The sequence below is a fragment of the Pteropus medius genome, unplaced genomic scaffold (genome assembly GCF_902729225.1).
Source record: "Pteropus medius unplaced genomic scaffold, Ma_sr-lr_union100, whole genome shotgun sequence".
In the NCBI taxonomy this organism is placed as follows: domain Eukaryota; kingdom Metazoa; phylum Chordata; class Mammalia; order Chiroptera; family Pteropodidae; genus Pteropus; species Pteropus medius.
The window spans coordinates 4,723,956-4,743,132 of record NW_024342469.1 but is presented as its reverse complement, the minus strand read 5'-3'; the positions used below and the strand labels follow the sequence as shown (position 1 = coordinate 4,743,132).

General features: G+C 52.9%; 1 protein-coding gene and 1 pseudogene across 19 annotated transcripts in view; one reads left to right on the top strand and one right to left on the bottom strand.

Moving 5' to 3' along the window:
• TTLL1 (TTL family tubulin polyglutamylase complex subunit L1) overlaps nucleotides 1-14,062 on the bottom strand; it is a 40,604-nt gene extending 26,542 nt beyond the window's left edge. For 8 of the 19 annotated variants that reach the window (XR_005652908.1, XR_005652907.1, XM_039863258.1 and 5 more), the window contains exons 1-4: nucleotides 8,585-8,650; nucleotides 5,992-6,108; nucleotides 993-1,201; nucleotides 160-340 (exon numbers count right to left, since the gene is read on the bottom strand). Coding sequence is in view for 17 of the 19 variants with exons in the window: in XM_039863258.1 (XP_039719192.1) it covers nucleotides 160-340; nucleotides 993-1,201; nucleotides 5,992-6,108; nucleotides 8,585-8,589 (512 nt within the window). In the remaining 2 variants the exon portion in view is untranslated. Of the gene's footprint in view, nucleotides 1-159; nucleotides 341-992; nucleotides 1,202-5,991; nucleotides 6,109-8,584; nucleotides 8,651-8,945; nucleotides 9,122-9,641; nucleotides 9,778-11,389; nucleotides 11,422-11,848; nucleotides 11,868-12,733; nucleotides 12,762-12,954; nucleotides 13,121-13,878 lie in introns of those variants that run through there. The other 11 variants (XM_039863261.1, XM_039863262.1, XM_039863257.1 and 8 more) reach the window with 11 other exon arrangements.
• On the top strand, nucleotides 10,154-10,280 carry LOC120603055 (uncharacterized; annotated as a pseudogene).
• Nucleotides 14,063-19,177: the final 5,115 nt, after the last annotated feature.

Here is a 19,177-nt window from a genome sequence, read left to right as displayed (position 1 = left end):
TGAGGCTACAGCAGCCGCAGAGCCCCACCCCGACGCCGTGTGACAAATGCCGTAAACCTGCAAAAGCAGGCGCGGGCCACCGGTGCGGGGCTGACAGACTGACAGATGCCACGAAACCACCAGTGAGGAAGCACAGGGACGGGCGGTCTCCCCACTTACGAAGACGTCTTGCTATCGCGGGACCACTTCTTGATTTGCGAGAGCTTGTTGATCAGGAAAATGCCCTTGCCCTGGGCTTTGCCACAAGGTTTCATGATCCAGGTGCTGGAGGGGTTTTTCCGGAACTCCTCCACGAACAGGTTATAGTCGGCAGGCAGCATGTAGGTGACCGGAACGAAGTCTGAAAGGTAAAGTAGAAGGGACAGGGTGAGCCAGCCCAGCAGTGGCCACGAGGAGAAATACTGCCACAGCGTCGTTACCCGCAGCCCCAAACCAGCATCTAACACAACAAGGACTTGGGTGGTTCAACTCCTGTGAAAAGTCACCTTTATCACCTGTGTACCAAGCGCCACAGAAACCTGTATCAACTCATCCTCACGGCACCTGTGAGCTGGGTACCGCCACCACGCCCGCTTATCACAGGAGGCAACTGAGGCCCGGAGAGGTCACTTACATAATTTTGCCCAAGTACGTAAAGGAATCCTGAAACTATCAGACAGCCCAGCTTTGATCGCCACACAGGACAGGGACACATGTCCTCCCTGGTTGTCAACAGAAGCAGTAACACTCCCTCGTGGCACTTCGTAGCTCAGAAAGTGGTCCCCCCACACTGGGCAGCGAGGACGTTCTCTTCCTGACAGGCAATTCCCGAGGTGCTCACGGAATCTCAATGCCAAACGTGAGAACCTCCACCACACACACAGCCTTCCGGAGACACCGCACAAACGCGGTCACCTGTCAAAGCTGACGGTCGCCACCTCGGTGCCTTGTGCCACCAAAGGAAAAACTCGACTCTTTATGTAAAATCTGAGGCCAGCAAAAAAGACACGAACCCAGATAGAGGTATTTTCCATTCTCGTCCTTTTCCGCCAGAGGACTCCCTTCCTTCTCCAGCTCCTTCCTGTATCTCTTAATGTTCTTCACCATCAGATCCTTCCGGGTCAGCTCATAGTGGTTCGGAAAGTGGTTGACTATTTGATCATCTGAGAGCCGATAGCCAGTTTCGACACTGAAGACGTTTCGGATGGTCTGCACGCTCATCCTGAGAGAGAAGCACAAACGGGATGTGCAGGAGGGAGGCTCGGAGGATGTCCACGTGCAGGTGTCCTCACGAGAGCCCGGGAACGCGACCGGACGTGGGTTGAGCGCTTACCCGTTACCCCCCGCCCCAGCACCTGGGCCAGGGTGCCCGGCCACGGCCACGGCCACGGCCCACAGCAGCACAGGACACATGTCCAGTGACCGGCTGGAAGCAGGAGCTGTTCTGACTCTCTCCCCTGAATGGTTCCACTCTGACGCACAGTAGGTGCGCCATAAGTGTTTATCAATCAATGATGACGTTGATTACTAGTATCGATAACTAATGGAAAACAGACTTTCAGACTCTGAAGCCAGTAAGGTCATTTATACAATATTTGCCCTCACAGTCAGGAAGGACAAGGACTCCTTAAAACCAAAGCCCCCGGGGTTGTTTTAGGCCCCGACACTTCGCATTCGCGGAGGGATCCGACGGGCCAGCTAAACTGGGCTGCGCCCCACTGAAGCGCGGAGAACAGTCAAGAGAGAAATGGATCCTAATGCTCTAAGAAAGCCGGTCTCCCGGCCACTCCTGTCTGCCCTCATCAGCCCTACAGAGGCAGGGCGGGAGCGGGAAGGACGGAAGGGCTGGCACCTGCAAGGGAGCCGCAGTCACAAAACAAGGCGGGGTGTCACGGGACCTCTCGCTCTGTGGCCCCGGCCCCCACCTACACCCCAGGCCACCAGCCTAAGGAGGGGGCCTAGAGCACCCAGAGGGTTTCTTTTGATTCCATGATCATTAGAAAGATATTTATTTTTATTTTTTTACTTTTTATTATGGAAAAGCTCAAACATATGTCAAAGTAAGGAGAAAAGTATAACAGAACCCCATTATCCGGCTTCGACAGCTGTCACCACGCAGCCAGGCTTGTTTTGTCTGTATCCCACCCACTTCTCACAGAACTGGCTTAGTTTTCTTTTTACTTTAATTATAGTTGACGACACCCGCACGTTTTGAAGGAATTCCCAGACATCACACTACTTCATCCAAAACATCTCTGTAAGAGCCTCTGACGGTTTAGGGCCCCTTTTTATAGTACACAATATCCTATTTTATACTGTTATCGCAACTGAAAAAAAGTAGCAGCAATTCCTGAATATCATCAAATATTAACCCGTGTTCAAACTCCCTAATTGTCTGATGAATATTTTTTACGGCTTGTGCAAACATAAGGGCCAGGCCTTCTGGCTAGTTGTTCTCTTTAAATCTATACATCGTCCCTCCCTCCTCTGTGAAGACGCTGGGCCGCCCGCCTGGAGGGGTCCTCACAGGTTCCTGTCCTGCACACGCCCTGCCCCGGCGCTTCCTGTGAACTTGGAGTCAGACCTACGAGTGCCATGAGCTGCGAGTTGACTTTTGGGCAAGGCTGCGAGCTGGATGGCGTGTCTGGCCACTGGCGAGCACGTCCACCCTGGGGCTCTCCCTTTGACCGTTCCACAGAAGGAGAACCTGACCCACAACGGAGCCGCGTAGGTGATTATCAATCTTCTAGTTGCCACATTAAAAGGTTTAAAAAATAGGTGATCATAATTTTAAAAATCTTATTTAACCCGATATATCTAAAATATTATCATTTCAACATATAATCAAGATGAAAGTTAATGATGAGAAACCTGAATTTGTTCCTTCGTGCTAAGTCTCTAAAGCGTGGCATGCACGTCACACTTAGAGCACGTCCGCTGGGTGCAGCCAGTTGAGTGCTCACTCCGGACAGGCCTAGGTCCTTATTTCATTGGGGATTACAAAATGGAGATATTCTCTTTCCTTCCTCCTTCATTCATTAGTGAGAATATTCCTACAAAGAGAAATCTCCCTTCATCAACAATTTAGATGCCCTGAAAACCGGTTCACACAGGAATGACTCTTTCCCTTTATCAGTTTTCAGGACAAGCTGCTGCCCTACCACCCTCAGGGGTGTGACGGGTCGTGTCCGGGTTCCTAGCACTGCAAAACAAACTGCCCAAAGTCAGTGACTTAAGACGACAACCATTTTATCTTGTGGTTTTGTGGGTCAAGAACTTGGGCAGGGCTCAGGTGAGCGTTCTTTTGCTCCATGTGGCACAGGAAGGTCCAAGAAGGCTTCCCTCATAGGTCTGGCACCCTGGCGGGCATGGCTGGCAGGCCAGGCACAGCTGCAAGTGCCATGCACAGCACCCACACGCAGCTTCTCCAGCAAGACAGTCCCAGCACAGTAAGGCCTCTCGCACCACAGCTCCTGGCTCCTGCAGAGGGCTCCCACAGAGGAAAGGGAAGCTGCTGGTTTCCTAAGGTCTGGGCCCAGACATCTACCATTTTGGCCTTGCTTTGGTCAAAAAGAATATGGAAGAAGCGATGGTGTGCCACCTCTGAAACTATCCTTGAAAGCTTCCACGTTCCCTGCTGGACTCCTGCTATCACCATGACAACAAGCCCAGGCTAGCCGGTGGGAAGGTGACAGACCAGCTAAGTACCAGCTGACCTACCAGGTGACAGCAGATGCGTGAGTGAGTAGCTAAGACAGACCAGCTAAGTCCTGCCAGGCCAAACGAACCACCCAGCCAAACCCAGAAACTCGTGAGCAATAAAAAATGGTTGTTATTTTGAGCCCCTAAGTTTTGTGGTGTTTGTTACGCACCATTAATTTGGCAATAGATCACTAACACGCCCACTCTCACAGTCACTGCTTCCATGTTTCGTGTTGTTTCCACGTCCTGTCTATATACAAGTTATTTTTGCATAACTGTTATCAGAATACAAGTCGTTTCATGTTTTTTTTCATACTAGTTATACAATTGCCCAAACTGCTTTATAACTGTCATAATTATTTTAATGGCTGTACCACAACCCACTCAGTCAAGAAATTTACCTTTCCTCAATTACTGACCATTTTGTCTCCACTATTACAAACTAATTTTTAAGACTGAGAGTGTACTCACTGCTTAAAATGGAAGCTCTTAAGATACCAAATACCCAAAGTTATACTGTTTAGTTCTCTCTCTCATTCTCTTTTTTGTTAATAGTGGCAAAATGCTTCTTATTTGGCATGAAGCAGGAAGATGCCCAAGTCCCTCCCCGAGCACCAAAAGGATGCACTGAGCTCCTGCTGAGCCCATGACAAGGAGCCGAGCGCTGCCAAGGTGAGCAGCGCACTGCATGGTCTGGGTCAGCCTTGTCTTCCGGGCTCCCACGAACAGGGCTCTGGGGGAATTATTTACGGTTGAGGAGAAAGATTACTAACTAGGCGCTAACCCGTACGCAGGTGCTGAATGACTCCATAAAGGCCTTCCCTACCCGCACTGCATCCTCCCGCAGGGCAATTCGGCTGTGGTTTAAAGTGCAGGGAGCTTTAACTGCTGCTGGGAGCAGAGTACAGTCACCCCTCTGACCACTGCTGGACATGGGAGTGGGAAGCTGGTCTACCCTCACCCGGGCCGGGCCAAGCTCTAGGGATGCTGGGATGAGCCAGGCAAGGTGCTCGGTCTCTAGGGGTTCACAGTAACATGTAAAGAGGAGACAGGTGGGAAAATCACTAATCAAGGCACACGGCATTTGCTGCAGGACACTTGAACAGAGCGGTCTGGGAGCCTGCAAGAGGCAGAGGTGGCTTTGGGGACAGGCAGCACATGTGCCAGTACCTAAAGGACAGCGATGGCATGTGCTGACAGCAGCCATCACAGGCACTGCTCCAAGCTCGTACATTTAAACCTCCAACAACCAAATGTGCAGAGAGAGAGAGAGAGAGAGAGACATCAAGTCCTTTGCTAGTGGCCGCAGACAGCCGTGGAGGAACAGGCTGTGAAGCAGGCGCAACCTGGCTCCAGGGCCTGGATGTCTAATCTGGGGGTGCACTGTGTCTCCGAAGGACAAGCTGGCAGGGGCAGAGGGCACAGCACGGAGGAAGGTGCAGACAAAAGACATCTTAGTTCGTCAGCAGAGAAAAACGTGCGGCCTGCTACGTTGGGGGGAATGGGGGAGAAGCCGCTAGAGAGAAGCCGCGTCTCAAGGCAGCAGCGGGAGGGTGAGTCTTGGGGAGGGGGGACGTGTAGGGCAAAAAAGCCCCCAGAGACCCTGATGTGCTGCCCTCACCTCAAAGAGTCGCTGCGATGCCCTGGACCCAGGACTGCAGAGCCAGGGATGGCACAGGCAATGGCCAACCAGAGTAAGGTTTGTCATGGGGCCCTGCCAGAGGGTGGAGGCTGCCCCGAGGCACGGAGCCCGCTTCAGAGGCTGGACTATCAACACCCAGGTGCCCGGCTGGGTAGAGCACCACCCGGGGACAGTGCCAGATCACTGCTCTTCCTTCCCTAGTCTAACTCACCTTCCAGTTATTTTCAATTCAGTGCAAACAGGACCCTCTTGCCATCCGAGATGGAAGCAAAGAGAAGGACAGAATCCTCTCCCAGAGTCTTCTCCCCAGTCCTCCTCCCGGGCAAGGACGTCGCCGACTTCCCCAGAGCAGGCCCTGGGCACTGAGCAGCAGGCGCTGGCAGCGAGGCACACCAGCCAGCGAGGGGGGCCCCGGGTTCTCACCCGAATCCCCAGTATTAACCACACTCGCCATGTGATGAACAGCAGTGTGGGCAACCCCACAGCACGTGCAAACCAAGGGCTCCTGGCCGTGTGGGCAGGAAGTGCCGTGGGATGACAAACGTGACGGGAGGCGCGTGCCGGCAGGGACACCTACCTCTGGGACTGCCCTCTGCACGCAGGCGCCAGGACTGAGGACACTGGTAAGCTGGTGTGGAAATGGTCGAAGCCCCACTTTTCACACTCACCAGTAAAAATTCCAGTCCTCGTTTTCCGCCACCTGGACCCATCCTCTCTTTTCAAAGTTATTTATCAGCACGGACTTCTCGATGTCAGTGACCCATTTCACTTTTCCTGCCATAATCCTGCAAGAGATCAACTGCTCAGAGCTTTGAAATGTCAGCTCCTCCCACCCAAAGGAACCCTTCTCATCCCCCGAGCCTCCATCCCCCACCCAAGCTCAGCCCCCCACAATGGTTCTCAGGGGCCAACTGCCCCTGAATTCAGCAATGTCTGGAGACATTTTTTTGGTCACAAGTGGAGGGGAGGGTATCTCTAGCATCTAATGAGTAGAGGCCAGGGGTGTTGCCCCACACCCCACAACGTGCAGGATAGCCCCCACAAGCCACCCAGCCCGACTGTCAACTGCGCCAAGGCCGCGATCCTGGTCCAGAGGAGATGAAGGCGGTCATGAAATCGTCAGCAACAGGTGCTCGATCGCAAGTGCGACGGGAGCCACAGAGAAGCACGTGGAGCAGGCGGCAGGACGGCTCTGCCCAGGGCAGCTGGGGAAGGCCTGGAGCTGACTCACCCGGTGCGGGTGCCCCCACCCCCACCAGTGCCCCGCGCCCTGCCCCCACCCCTCTGCACGTGCGGGCCTCTGCTTGCTGTCGCTCCCATTGGCTCCCCAGTGCACACGGACAGTGCGGACCCCTGGCCCTCACCTGCTTTTCCAGGTGCATCATGTGCCCCACTCCCCTCCGTCCACTCTGTCCTTGCCACTGGACCTCTCTTCAGCCTCAGGACCTTGGCACATGCTGGGCGTCTGTCTGCAGCACCCGTCCCTCCCTCTGGCTGGTTAAGCCACTTCCCACCCCTCTGCCTGCACGTGTAAATGTCACTTCCTGCACAGAGCCCCCTTGCCCCTCCGACCGGACGCAACCCCGTATCTCTGTCCCTGCAGCTCTGTCCCTGCTCGAGGGCAGGGAGCTGGCTCTCCCCCAGGGCCGAGCACTGTGCTGGCAGATGGGGAGTGCTCAGTCCAGACTGACGGACAATGCTGCCAAGTCTGCCAGCACCTCTGTGGGACTTTGAGCAAGTTAGTTGACCTCTCTGAGCCTGTTTCCTGCGATGAAAAGGGTTTTCGAACTGCTCGGGCGGCCCGGGAACCAGCTCTCACCCAGCTCCAGCCCGAAAAGGCTGCATTCGTTATACTTCTGTGTACAACCTGATCCGAAGAAGGGGCTCCCTGAAAAACTAGGCTCGAAAGCCAGGGGCCTTCGGGGCCTTTTACGAATGGAGGCACCTCCTCCACGGACGGATGATAGCTTTGCTTCTGGGACAACCTGACAGGGCAGAAAAAGTGTGGGAGGTGGACATGGGCACCAGGTGTGCCTTGCCTGGGGAGAAGGAAAGAGAAGGCATCCACCCGGCGGAGCTCCCAGTGCAGTCACACAGCCCACCCCGTCCTCGCCCCGTGGAGGATCACAGAGGCGGGACCATGGCGGAGTACGGGCTCCGGAGCCTGGGTCTGAGGCCCAGCGCTCACTAGCTGTGTGACCCTGGGCCGCCTACTTGACCTTTCTGAACTTGTTTCCTTCTCTGTTAAATGAGGATGACAACAACACCTACTCGTGTCACGGGGTTATAGAAAGGACTGAACACGTGAACACGTGAACATGGCGCCAAGAACAGTGCCTGGTGCAGGGAGCGCACTCAAGAAATACTTTATGTTAATATCGTCATGTCCCCATTTCATGGATGAGGAAGCTGAGGCTCAAAAGTTAAGAGTCTGTGTTAAGAACCAGACCAAAGGGCGTCATGGTGCTTTGATTCAAACCCAGGTGACCTTACTCTAAAGTGCCACCTCTTTCCACACAGCCTGCTGCTTCCCTCTGTGAACTTGGCCTTCATCAGGATGACAACAGCCACAGGATCAAAGTAATAAATAAATAAAACCCCTCTGCAAAGTCCAAGGTGCCACCTAACAACCACATAAGGTTATCACCTGATCGGTCAGAATCCACGTGGAGTCGCTGCCCAGAAATGATGGAGAAGCGGCACGGGAGCCTCGGCCCCGCTGCTGTGAACTTGGGTCCCAATACTGAGCGAACCCCGCACGTCTCGCACACTTCAACCCGTTCGCAGTGTCAAAACCCAGCACAGAGGGAGTTCCCTCATCTCCACCTGATTTCGGCTGCCACAGCCCTGCCTCCCTGACGAATCCTGCCGTGTCCTGCCCACGCGAGTCCAACTGCGACATAGGCTTTAGGGTGAGAATCACCCGCCGGCCAGGCAGCACCCACACCACAACCACTGCGGCTGCACAATTCAAACGAATCTCACTGGGTGGCCTGACACCAGCCACTGACGCCCACCTGGGGATAACGCAGAAGAAGCAAGAGCGAGAGGGGAAAACCATAAAGGCTGCATCTATATCTGCACTGAGCTTTAAAGTCATCAAATACTTCCAGGGGTAGGACCCCAACCCAATAAGGCCCACGGAGCACATGTTCTCATCCTCACTTAACTGAGCAGGAAATGGAGCCTGAGACGTGTGGTCTTCTCCGCTCCCTCTATCCGCCAAGCATCACTAAGGAAAACATCTCAAGCTGGACCTACCACATGGAGCCAACGGTAACATCCAATTTCTCTTCTGTTTCACTGACTCTGGCCTCGTGTCTTTCCCTAAAACACACACAGCACAAGATCAAAGACACTCTGACAGCCTAGCAAAACTGTGACTGACCAGAGTACTCAGTGGCTGGCGTCTTCTGTTTAACAAACACGCCAGAAGATGCCGTAAGGTTCTCCAGTTGTGATAAACATTTCTGAATTCTATTACTTATCGGCTCCTGCTGATGCGTTGGCGGTGCCACGCCACCCCGTCCACTGCACACACCTCCTCACCCTTCCGTGCACGTGTCACCCTTCCCCACCCGCCAGCCTGTGCTCGCGCCCTTCTCTTCCCCCTGCTTCTTACCCAACTCCCACCAGTCACGTGCGCACAGTTCAGCGGTCACTTCCCCTGGGGAGCCATTCTCATCGCCTTCGCTGGAGTTAACATTTCCCACCTCCGAACCTTCTGCATACCCCTCCTGACAGCTCTGCTGGCACTCAGAACTTCCCTCTTTGCAGTCTAGTTCTTTGTGTATATTCCTTGTATAAATGCGAGAGAGAAGAGACTCAGTCACCTGTTCTCCTCCTCCCACTGATTCTTTCTAGACCTAAGTGTGGGTATTTGCAGCAGAGCTCACAGTCGCCCTGCTTGTTGGGAGCTGAGCTAAATTGGCGAGCTTTGAGGTAAACTATGGAGCTGAGCTAAATTGGCGAGCTTTGAGATGAGTGGTACTAAAACTATTTTAATCACTCAGTGCTTTCAAAGAAGGGAGTTGTGAGAACTGCATCTGTTTTGCAGGACGGGTAATTGGGCTGACCTTGAGTCTTGACTGCTGTTTTCTCATTGCAATGCTATAAGTAGTGTGTTTTGAATAAACTTGGGGACACGGACACAGACACAGCTTGTAGTATCTGTGCTCCCTCCTGCAGTTCTGTCTTCTTTCTTTTCCTCAGTCCATGCTCCCCCTTTCAGGTACCCTGAATTATTTCGTCGGCTGGCTTCCGACACCTGCTCGACCCTACTACCCGGCACCTTGCCCACTGACACGTAACTACTCACAGCGTGCGTGTGTGCTTGCACAAGTCCTCAAGGGTCAGTCCTGTGAACCTGACTCTTCGCTCTCAATACTCAGTTCTGGAGATGTGTTACTGGTGAAACTGTGTCCCCCAAAAATATATGTTGATAACCCGGGTACCTGTAAATGTGACATTATTCAGAAGTAGGGTCTTCGCGATTAAAATGAGCTCATTGAGGTGGACCCTAACCCAATGGCAGGTGTCCTTGTAAGGAAATTTAGACACAGACACACACAGGCAGAGAACACCACGTGAAGACACAGGGACACACAGACACAGAGGGAAGATGGCCATGTGGAGATGGAAGCAGAGACTAGATTTACGCTACCATCAGCCAAGGAACACCTGGGGCTACCCGCAGGCAGAAGAGGCAAGGCTGCAGGAAGCGTGGCTCTGCCAACACCTTGATGTCAGACTTCTGGCCTCACTAAGCCACCAGTTTGTGGCGCTTTGATACCACAGCCCTAGGAAACTACAAGAAAATGTACCCATACTGTCTACGGCCATGCCACCCTGAACATGCCCGATCCCGTCTGATCTCGGAAGCTGAGCAGGTAAGCAGGGTCGGGCCTGGTAAGTACTTGGATGGGAGACCACCTAGGAAGACCAGGTGCTGTAGGCATTTAAAAAATAATAAAATAAAATGTACCCATACTAAATGAAAAATGTATGCCCATAAATTGTCTTTTTTGTATATATATATGTGTGTAAATGTATATGCATAAGAAAATGCAGTAAAGTGATGAGCAGAAAAACAGTCATTTATAGTTTGAAAAAAAAGGGAGAAATAACCTAAGGCCATGTTTCCTTTGAAAAGACAGAGGACCTCTTTTCAGAAATATGCTAACTCAGTGTGGAAACCACCACCAAGGATCGATGACAAGGTAGCCCAGGAAAAGCCAAAGAGGGGACAGCATCTCCCTCCACACATGACGCTCAGAGACCCAGTGCTGACGTGTCTAGCTCCAGATACCGGCCAGTGCTCTTGGGGGCTCAGCCTCCCAAGTCAAGGAAATGGGAATGGACACGACAGCTCCTTCACATAGTGCCGGGATGACTGCAGGGTCAGCAGGTGAGGACCCCCACGGCATGTGCTCCAGCCGTTACCTGGACTTGAAACAAGTGCGCCACGCAGGAAAGGCTTCACCCTGACACTTGCCCTGACTGGACATGCGCACTCCTCCGGGCCCGGGCCCCTGCTCGAGAGCGGGCCGCCAGGCTCGGGCGGTGATGTGATGGCGGTGATGAGATCAACCCGCCCTCCCGGGGTAAGTACTAGTTACATATCAATATCATCACTAGAAACAACAGCTGCCACTTATTAAGCACTAGGGCGTGGGGGGCACTGGGTTGGATGGCTCGTGCCGCTTCTCTCCGTTAAGTCTATCAGGCTGACGGGCGCCCCAGGGAAGGCACTCCCTCATTTACGGATGGGGGAGGGGCCTGGGAATAAGAGGCAGAGGAGAGGGTCATGCACACTGCGTCCCTCCCACACCATGTGTCAACTGTCGGTTTACATGTGTCTCCTGAGGCAGACTTCGACCCCCGCAGGGCAGGCAGCAGGCTCATTTGCTCTGTCCCCCAGCACTCAGCCATTGAGAGGGCTCAGAAATCAATCGTCTGCAGGACAAAGGAAGCAGCTGGCCGATCCCACAGTACAGAAGCCAGGGCTGACTCCTTCCCAGCCCTAAGAACTACTAAGCCCCTTTTCTTACAAAAGCAAATAAATACCTGATGTCAGATCGTTTTCTGGTCACCTCCTCCTAAAACAGAAAAAAAAAAAGTGGGGTTAATAAAAAAATGTGTAATGAATTTGAAACTCCCTCTCTACTGGTTCACGTGAACTGGTGCATCCGAATTTTAAGCCACTTGGCCAGCCACTTTCAACACAGCATCGTCAAAGCCTAACCAGGAGAAACAGAGAGCGGTTGTTACTTTGCTGATCTTTACTCTGATCGCAGTTTGAAATCCCGGTGGGCCGTCACCACCTGGGGTATGTCAGCAGCAGAGAGCCATCTTGAAACCAGACAGTTGTTGGTTATTTCGAGAACTCCTGGGGCAAGTGGGCAGGATCTTCACAAGCCTGAGAACAAGTTTCCACAGGGGTGGCCCCAGGCACCTGGGCCATCGACAGTCTAGCTTTTGTTCAGCCACTCTGAGCCAGGCCCATGACAGGAGATAACAAGCTACCTGGGACAAAGCACTGCTGGACAGTCCTGATCCAAGGGGGGACGCCGGAGACACAACCAACAAGTGTAAGCCCCAGCGACAAAGTGCTTTCACAACCCTGCAAACACAGTTCAGCTGTGGCTCCAAGGAGAAAGGACCAGTAATTCGATCCAGCACTAAACCGTGTCAGCTCTACCACAGGAGATTCCAGATCCTTCTGCGTCTCTCCCCAGCATCCCAGAGATCCTAGACAACCACAGCAGGCCCCAACTGGTTTCCTTAGTGCCATCCTCACTCCACTGCTACCCATTCTCCATCCAGCAGCAAGCTGATCTTTCTACCCAAACGAAGCAAATCACATCGCTCTGCTCATGACCCTACAGCAGCTTCCCATCGCACTCACATCGAAACTAGAGGTCTGCCCATGACCTACATGGTCGCCCATCACCTCTTGGGTCTTGTCTCCTGGCACCCCTCCCACCCACCACCACCCATCTCCAGTCTCTAGCCTTTCCTGAGCTCCTCACATCCACCGAGCTGCATCCTGTCTTAAGGCTTTGCTCTTCCCCCGTCTGGCCCCTTCTCAAAAGTCAATGCCTCATCCTGGCTTTCCAATCTCCATCTCCATCCTCCCCACTTACGACATTGTCACCACTTCACAGCACTTATGCTGCACACAGTTGCGGAGTCTGGCGCCAACTCAAAGCATAGCCCATGAACCTGAAGCATGGGCATCACCTGGAGTTTGCTAGAAATGTAAATTCTTGAACTCCCCCCACCATGATGCACTGAATCAGACTCTTCAGCAATGGGGCCCAAGCATCTGTTTAAGCTCTCAGATGAGTCTTACGCATGCTCAAGTTTGAAAAGAAAAGGTCTAGTCCAGGCGTTTGGTTCCTTGACTATCTGTCTTTCACACAAATCTGTCACATCATAGGAACAGGAACACGGTTCCACTTTGTCTCCTGCTGCATCCCCAGCCCCCAAAACAGTGTCTAGTAAAAGCAGGTGTTCAATCAACGAAAATGAAGACAAGATCTCCCTCCGCACACCATCAGACACCATTGTGTCAAGCAGTGAACTAGACCCTGCCCGGACCTGCAGGGGACGGATACCCATACACTCACCCACAAAGACTGGGGCATGAAGTAGGGGCTGGGAGTTTGGCTGATTTCCACTGAATAAGGGAACCTCTCGGGGAATATCCACACCTGCAACTGCAGGACAGAACTCGACCAAGAGGCCTTTCACATTCGGGAGTCAGGACTACCCTCAGACAAACGCCAAGACAACCTTCAGGGGGAACAGCAAGAGGGAAGTCATCTCAGCCACCCTTCTGGGTCCAGCCATGTAACACAGGAGCCCTCTCTGTCCTCATCCCCACTAGCCCCGACTACCACTATCACTTTCAGTAAAGTCCCAGCTAGGCCGGAATGCTGGGCACCTGGATTCTTTTCCTGTGAGTCTTCGAAAAGGAAAAAGCGCCACCTTTAAATAATAAATAACAATGTAAATGAGGACTTCATAGCCATGCAGCGCATTCCTTCACAGCTGTGTTGCCACCGCCTCTCTCCTCACTCCTACTGGGGGACAGTGCCATGCTCCACAGGACTGTTTACCCGTGCCTTGAGTGCAGGGGCTGGGCAGATCGTTTGCACGGCCATAACCTAGTACTGAAATGTGCTCACTGTTTCCCGAACAACAAACCGCTCTGCACACCCTAATCGGGTTACAAAGATACGATACTTTTACTTCCAGAATGAAAACTCCTATAATGCCCCAGCCACTCTATGGGGTGGATGACTACATCCACCCCCCGCCCCCCCACCTCTCTAATTGATGGGAAAACAGAGAGAGGACATGCGTAGGTCCAGACGCCAGAGAGGTGAACAGGGCGGGGAACACAAGTCTCCCGGCTCCTGCCCAGAACTCTCGCCACAGGTGCACTGCGCCCTGCAAGACGCGGGTCCCGCGAGCAGCAGCTTAACCCCACGCCAGCGGCCGCCAAGACCTGGGCGCCTACGCTGGCTCGCGCGTGCGCACTCGCTCACCAAAGCACGGCCACACCCTCGGGCCTGGGAGGCGGCGGCCTCGGCGCGGGGCCTCACCTGTGGGCGCGGAGCGCGGAGCAGCGCCGAGGAGCGCGGAGCAGGGCGCCTCCGCACCGCGCCCCGGCGCCGCCTCCAGCCCCACTGCCGCGCTCGCAGGAAGACGCCGCCCGCGGCCCGCGCACTGGCCGGCGGCGCGCCGCGCCCCACTTCCGGGGCGGCGCCCTGGCAACCGAAGACGCGACCGCCGGCGCCGCGACTGCTTCCGGGGTCAGACGTTCCCCGCAGGTCTCTGCGCTCGCAGCCTGGGAGCCCGCTTTGCCCCAAGAGTCAGCCGATCAGTCGCGGGGACCGCGCAACCTTCAGGGTCCAGAAATGAGGTTGAGACGGGTCGGTTGCGCATTGAGCTCGATAGTGGGAGGCAGAGCGGCCCGATGATTGGGGCGCTGAGTCCAAACCGCTCTTTATTCCCTCTGCTGCTCAGCTTGAGTTTGTTGTAAGGATAACGTGACACGTTGGGCTCAGCATGTAGTAAAGAAATAGCCTACGCAAAGGTCAGCTCATTTGTGAAGTGTCCCCTTGAGCATTGGACAGGTCTACTTCCTCAAACTATATATTTTTAAGCTCCCTCTGTTAGGAAGAGGCAGCCTGACCTAGTGTAAAACTTAAAACTGAAGTCAGACCTGGATTGAATCCTCTGGCATTGAGGCTGAAGCCATGTGTCTTAGTCTCCTCAGGCTGCTATAACAACAAACACCAGAGACTGGGTACCGCCTAAACACCACAGATTGGTGAGGGCACGCTTCCTGGTCGTAGACAGTCATCTTGCCGTGTCCCCATGGGGCAGAAGGGGCGAGGGAGCTCTCTGGGGTTTCTTTTATTAGGGCACTAATCCCATTCATGAGGGCTCCATCTTCATGACCTCCTCACCTCTCAAAGGCCGGGCCTCTTGATACATCACGTCGGGGGGGTAGAATTTCAGCACATGAATTTGAGAGGACATAAACATTGTACCATGAGGGGAGTTCATGAAAGAGTTCAGACACCAACCAAAAACACGAAAGACCAACAACGTTCAAGAAAGGTACAAAATTCAGCAAAAGTAGAACCGAACACCAAGGAAATTTTAATACAATAGATCAGAAGTCAGCAAACCACTGGCCACATCCAGCCTTCTGCCTGTTTTTTACAGCTCGAAAGTTGGGAACGATCCATCCCCATGACCATTTGCAATCCATTGATGATAGAAAATATACGAACTTTGAACCCTAATTAAGTGAAATTTATCCCACCTCCTCCCCACACACACACACACACAAAACATTTTTTCATTGGACCTGTAGTACCAAAAAGGTTTGCAATTATTACTATATTTTTTTATTTCATCAATAAAAATGTGAAACGTGGAACTCGTAAGTGACAGGGCCTGGATTTGAACCCAGAAAACCTGACCGTTCACACTACTGCCTCCTGGAATATAGCAGCCTTCTGGAAAGACGTGCATTTTCTAGGTGATGTCTGAGCTCTGATTATAGGGATTCCTGAAACCTTCCCGCGACCCTCTCCAAGGCCTGGGTAGCTCCTTGGGCCCATCGTCATTTGCACTTAGCACCATCTAGTGGAACCAGCACTAATCTGGAGCCTGACTGGCCGAAGTCACGCCCCACTGCTGCGGATCCCAGACTCACCTTAAACCAAGGACGTGAATGGGAATAGGAAGATTTCACACGTGATGTGATTACAGCGCCTAGCACCACTGACTAATCATAGGTGTCCAATAAACATTACCTCCTAGATGAGACTTACCTGCGATGGCTGCTTTCCGCTGGTTCCTCCGAGCCGGGTTCTGCCATGGGAGACTTGAAATATCAACTAGAGCAGTTAGGGATCCGTTTGGCACTACCTGGCCCCAGCTCCTTACCAACCTCTGCTGTATGTGGCTTCTTCTCCCTGGGCAGGTGGCCCTGCTCCTCCTAACCCCCCAGAGAGTAATGCTGCCATCACGTGACCCTGAGGCCCTTCACCGAGTTACTCCTGCACAAAGCTGCTGACAAAGTTTGTCCAGGTGTCTTTTTTACTAAGAACCACCGTTTCATATTGGCTGACAGCCAGAACCAGCTACATAATATGAGGAGCCCAGTGCAAAATGAAAATGAGGAGACCCTCGTTCAAAACTTAAGAATTTTAACATAGCTACAATAGCATTGAAGCAATTGCAGGGCAGGTCTGAGCACGGGGGCCCTGTACATGCGCCCAGGTTGCAGCCCCACGAAACCTGCCCAACCGCGTGCAGGACACTGGCCTAAGAACCTGGCCAGAACGCCCCTCATTGAACCCTCAAAAGAACCCTGCTCAGGGAGTGCTGATATACCACTGTTTTTCCAATTGTGGTAAAATAAATGCAACATAAAATTACCCACCTCAGCCATTTTTAAGTATATACTGTTGCGTAACAACCACCACCATCCATCTCCAGAACGCTTCATCCTTCAAAACTAAAACTAAGCACTGACTCCCCACTTCTCCTCCCCTGGCAATCACCATTCAACTTTTTGTCTCTATGATTTTGACTCCTCTAAGGACCTTATATAAATGGAATCATATGGTATTTGTCTTTTCGTGACTGGCTCATTTCCCTTAAGCGAACGTCTTCGAGGTTCATCCCCATCGTAGAATATGAAAGGATTTCCTTCTTTTTTAAGGCTGATTAATATCCCATCGTATGGATGGACCACATTTTGCTTATCCATTCATCAGTCAATGGACATTAAGGTTGTTTTCACCTGTTAAAGCAAGGGTCCCCAACCCCTGGACCATGGACCAGTACCAGTCCATGGCCTATTAGGAACTGGGCTGCACAGCAGGAGGTGAGCAGCAAGCAAGCAAAGCTGCATCTGTATCTGCAGCCGCTCCCCAGAGCTAGCATCACAGTCTCAGCTCTGCCTCAGATCATCAGGTATTAGAGTCTCATAGGAGCACTGGTCTCTGGTGCCAAAAAGGTTGGGGACCGCAAAGAACAACATTCAACCAAGTAAGGGGTTGTACAAAATGGAAAGTTTTTATAGGAAGAAGGATGAGGCAAGGGAGCTATCAACAAAAGAGAGGGTTATTTTAGACCAGGACTTCTTCAGGGGGGACAGGGAACTGCAAGGGTGTTTATCATGCAGATGGCCTTTCCAGGGAAATGGACAGGGCCCACTTGACAGATTACCTCATTGGTGTTGACGAGACAATTCCAGACTGGTTGATTGATTAAGATTATGTTTCTGGGAAAGGTTGAAATGGCAATTAGGTCAGGATTTAAATCTATATTTGGTATCATGGACTTTAGCACAAGTGACGCCATTTTGGGCCTGTGGTTCTCCTTTTAACACACTGTTTAGCTGTTGTGAATAATGTTGCTATGAACATGGGCATTCAAATATCTGTTCAAAACCCTGCTTTCAATTCTTTTGGATATATACCTAAGAATGGGATGGCCGGATCATACGTTAGTTCTGTTTAAATTTTTGAGGACCTGCCATGCTCTTTCCCACATTGGCTACACTATTTTCCAGTCACTAACAGAGCACGAGGGCTCCAATTTCTCTGCATCCTCACCAAGACTTGTTATTTTCTGTTTTGGGTAGAAGCCACCTTAATGGGTACGGTTTCTCCACTTTTCAAATATAGAGTCTGAGTCTTGTAGACAGTAAATAACTTGCCCAAGGCCATGCAGCCAATTCATATTATCAATTCAGCTGTGACCTATCAAAGGCCCCACCCAATTCCTGCTGCCACCAAGGAGGCCTGGTAGGCATTGTCAAGGGGCCAGCCGGAAGCACAGGCAAGGACTTGATGGAGCCACAGCCCATCGCTCCCTGAGGCTATCGTAAAGCCCCAGTGGCACCCCATGCCACTGTGGAACCCAGGGCCCAACCCACCCCAGCCCACCAGCCTGCCCTGGCAGCCCACCCCAGCCTGCACACTGGCCAGCCAGGAGCCCCACCCTGAGGGGTACACTGACCCAATGCTACCCCCAGGCGCTGCCAAACCCCCAGCAGCCTCAGGAGCTCCCTCAAGCCCTGGCTTACCAGGGTCTCTAGCACCCTGTACCCAACCCCTCTCTGTGTGGAGGCCTGAAGGCCCTGCTCAGCAGAGAGGCAAGATTCAGACTGAGCATTCCCTGAGGGGCTGGATGCTGAGACCCAGCTCTGGCTTTTGTCAGGCCCATTTCTGGCCAAGGGGGTGGGAGGTATGGCCTGAGGCCCAGAGGATAGGCTGCCTGACCTGGGACCAAAGGACTGGAGACCCTGTGGGCTCAGAAATGGTTAAAAACCCAGGGTGGGGAGGAAATAGAAAGCCAGACCCCGGAGGGAAAGAGCCCTTCCAGGAACAGCCTCTTTCTCAGTTGTGGGTGCTCCAGAGTAGGAAGAAACGTGCAAGCAGGTTTCGGAGACGCCCAGATCATGTTGCCACTTCAGTCCCTACCCCCTGCTGGGTGCCTTGCAGAGAGCAGAGATGACTCACCAAGACTGTGAGGCCGACAGGGCAAGGCAGCCCAGACATGAAAATGCCTGTCACTCTGCCTCCTGCCCCCACCCCCAAGCCATACCAGGCCTACAGCTTCTGTGCGGAAAGAATCTTCAACCTCAGAGCTGGTGGGTGGCAAGGGAGGGTGACCACCTGCCGTTCCTCAAAGACCAGCCAGCTGGGGGGCTGCTTCCGTGGGGGACGACTTTCCATCCCTTCCCCCACCTCCCTTCTCCCCACTTCTGTGCCCACAGGGACCCCACCCCTTTGCCCTCCTGCTGGGCTCCTCCCCACCCTTGCTGGCTCTCCCCCGGCCCTGGGGGTTCCCTGGGGTTCCGACCCTCCACCAGGTGTAGAGAGCAGTGGAGAGCAATGACAAAGGAATGGATTTCTGTCCCAGAGAGTCGTCCACAGGCCGCGGCTTTGCATACTTCGCCTCTCTGTGCCCGGTTCCTCCTTTTTAAAACGGGGTCTGTAATAGAACCAGCTTCAAAGGAGGCGAGATTAACGAGGTGATGCAGGGGAACAGCGCAGCAGGGAGCCAGGCACAGCAGGCAGTTTCTATTAGACATAGTAGTATTGTTTCATTATACATTATTAATGAAAAAGAAACACTGAGATGAGGACCATGTGCTGTGCGCGCGTGTCTGTGAGTGTGCATGTGCATGTGCATGTGTGTGCGTGTGTGCATAGGCGAGTGTGCATGTGTGTGCACGTGTGTGTGTGCATGCGTGAGTGCGTGTGCATGTGCGTTCACCCTGCGGCAGGGTTGGCGGGTTGGGATGAGGGG